General features: G+C 72.9%; 1 protein-coding gene across 1 annotated transcript; it reads right to left on the reverse strand.

Moving 5' to 3' along the window:
• Positions 1–63: 63 nt before the first annotated feature.
• LOC148590055 (small nuclear ribonucleoprotein Sm D2) lies at positions 64–240 on the reverse strand (the record flags this gene model as incomplete). The annotated part of the gene is made up of 1 exon (XM_088539528.1): positions 64–240. A coding segment is annotated over exon 1 (152 nt), but the record flags the coding sequence as incomplete, so codon positions are not given.
• Between the last annotated feature and the right edge of the window lie 742 nt (positions 241–982).

Raw genomic sequence — 982 nt, forward strand, 5'->3', positions numbered from 1 at the left:
CCCAACCCCGCTGTCCCCAACCCCACGGCGGGGGCGTCCCACGACGTCCCCGGTGTCCCCGACCTGTCGAAGGCCTTGACGCGGCCCAGCAGCTTCTTGTTGTTGCGGCAGTTGACCAGCACCTGCGTGTTGTTCTTCACCGACTGCGTCAGCACCGACAGCGGCCCCGTGTTGAACTCCTCCTCCTCGCGCTTCTGCAGCTCCTCGGGGGTCATCTCGCTCTTGGGCTTGTTCAGCAGCGACCTGCGCTCCGTCCCCGTCCCCCCCGTGTCACCGGTGCCACCCACGCTGCCGCCCAGGCGAGGGCGGAACCCTCGAGCGGGGCGCCGGTTTCCCGGGGGGGACGCTGCGCTGGGTGGCGCTGCCTCGGTGCGCTGCCCATATGGGCCCCCCCACGTGGGGGTGTGTCCCCCTGGGGGCGGCCCCCCCGGGTGCAGCGGCAGCTGCTCTTGGTTCCGCCCCCCCAATCCCCAGTCCCTCCCATTCCAGGTCCCCCCCATTCCAGGTCCCTCCTATTCCAGGTCCCCCCCCCCATATTCCAGGTCCCTCCCATTCCAGGTCCCCCCCATTCCAGGTCCCCCCCCCATTCCAGGTCCCCCCCCCCATATTCCACGTCCCTCCTATTCCCGGTTTTCCGTATTCCCAGTTTCCCCCATTCCTGGCCCCCTATTCCCGGTCCCCTCCCCCTCAGGTCCCCCCCCCCCCTTTCCAGTCCCCTCCCCCCCGTTCCCGGTTCCCCTCGTTCCTGCCCCCCCCCCATTCCCGCCCCCCCCCGTCCCGGTTCCCGCTCCCGCCCCTCCCCCCTCACATGGCGGCTCCTCTCGCGGCTCCCGCGCGCGGCGCCCGCAGCTACTTCCGGTCCCGCCGCCGCCGCCGCGCGTGCGCGCTGGGGAAGGAAGGCGGGGCCTGCGCTACGGCGCGGCGGAGCGGCCAAAAGAGGCGGGGCCGCGCGCGGCCACGGCGGCAGCGCCGGGACGGGGGG

This window comes from Tinamus guttatus, unplaced genomic scaffold (genome assembly GCF_059628265.1).
Source record: "Tinamus guttatus ecotype Peru unplaced genomic scaffold, ASM5962826v1 Tinamus_guttatus_pri_ptg001793l, whole genome shotgun sequence".
Lineage (NCBI taxonomy): Eukaryota > Metazoa > Chordata > Aves > Tinamiformes > Tinamidae > Tinamus > Tinamus guttatus.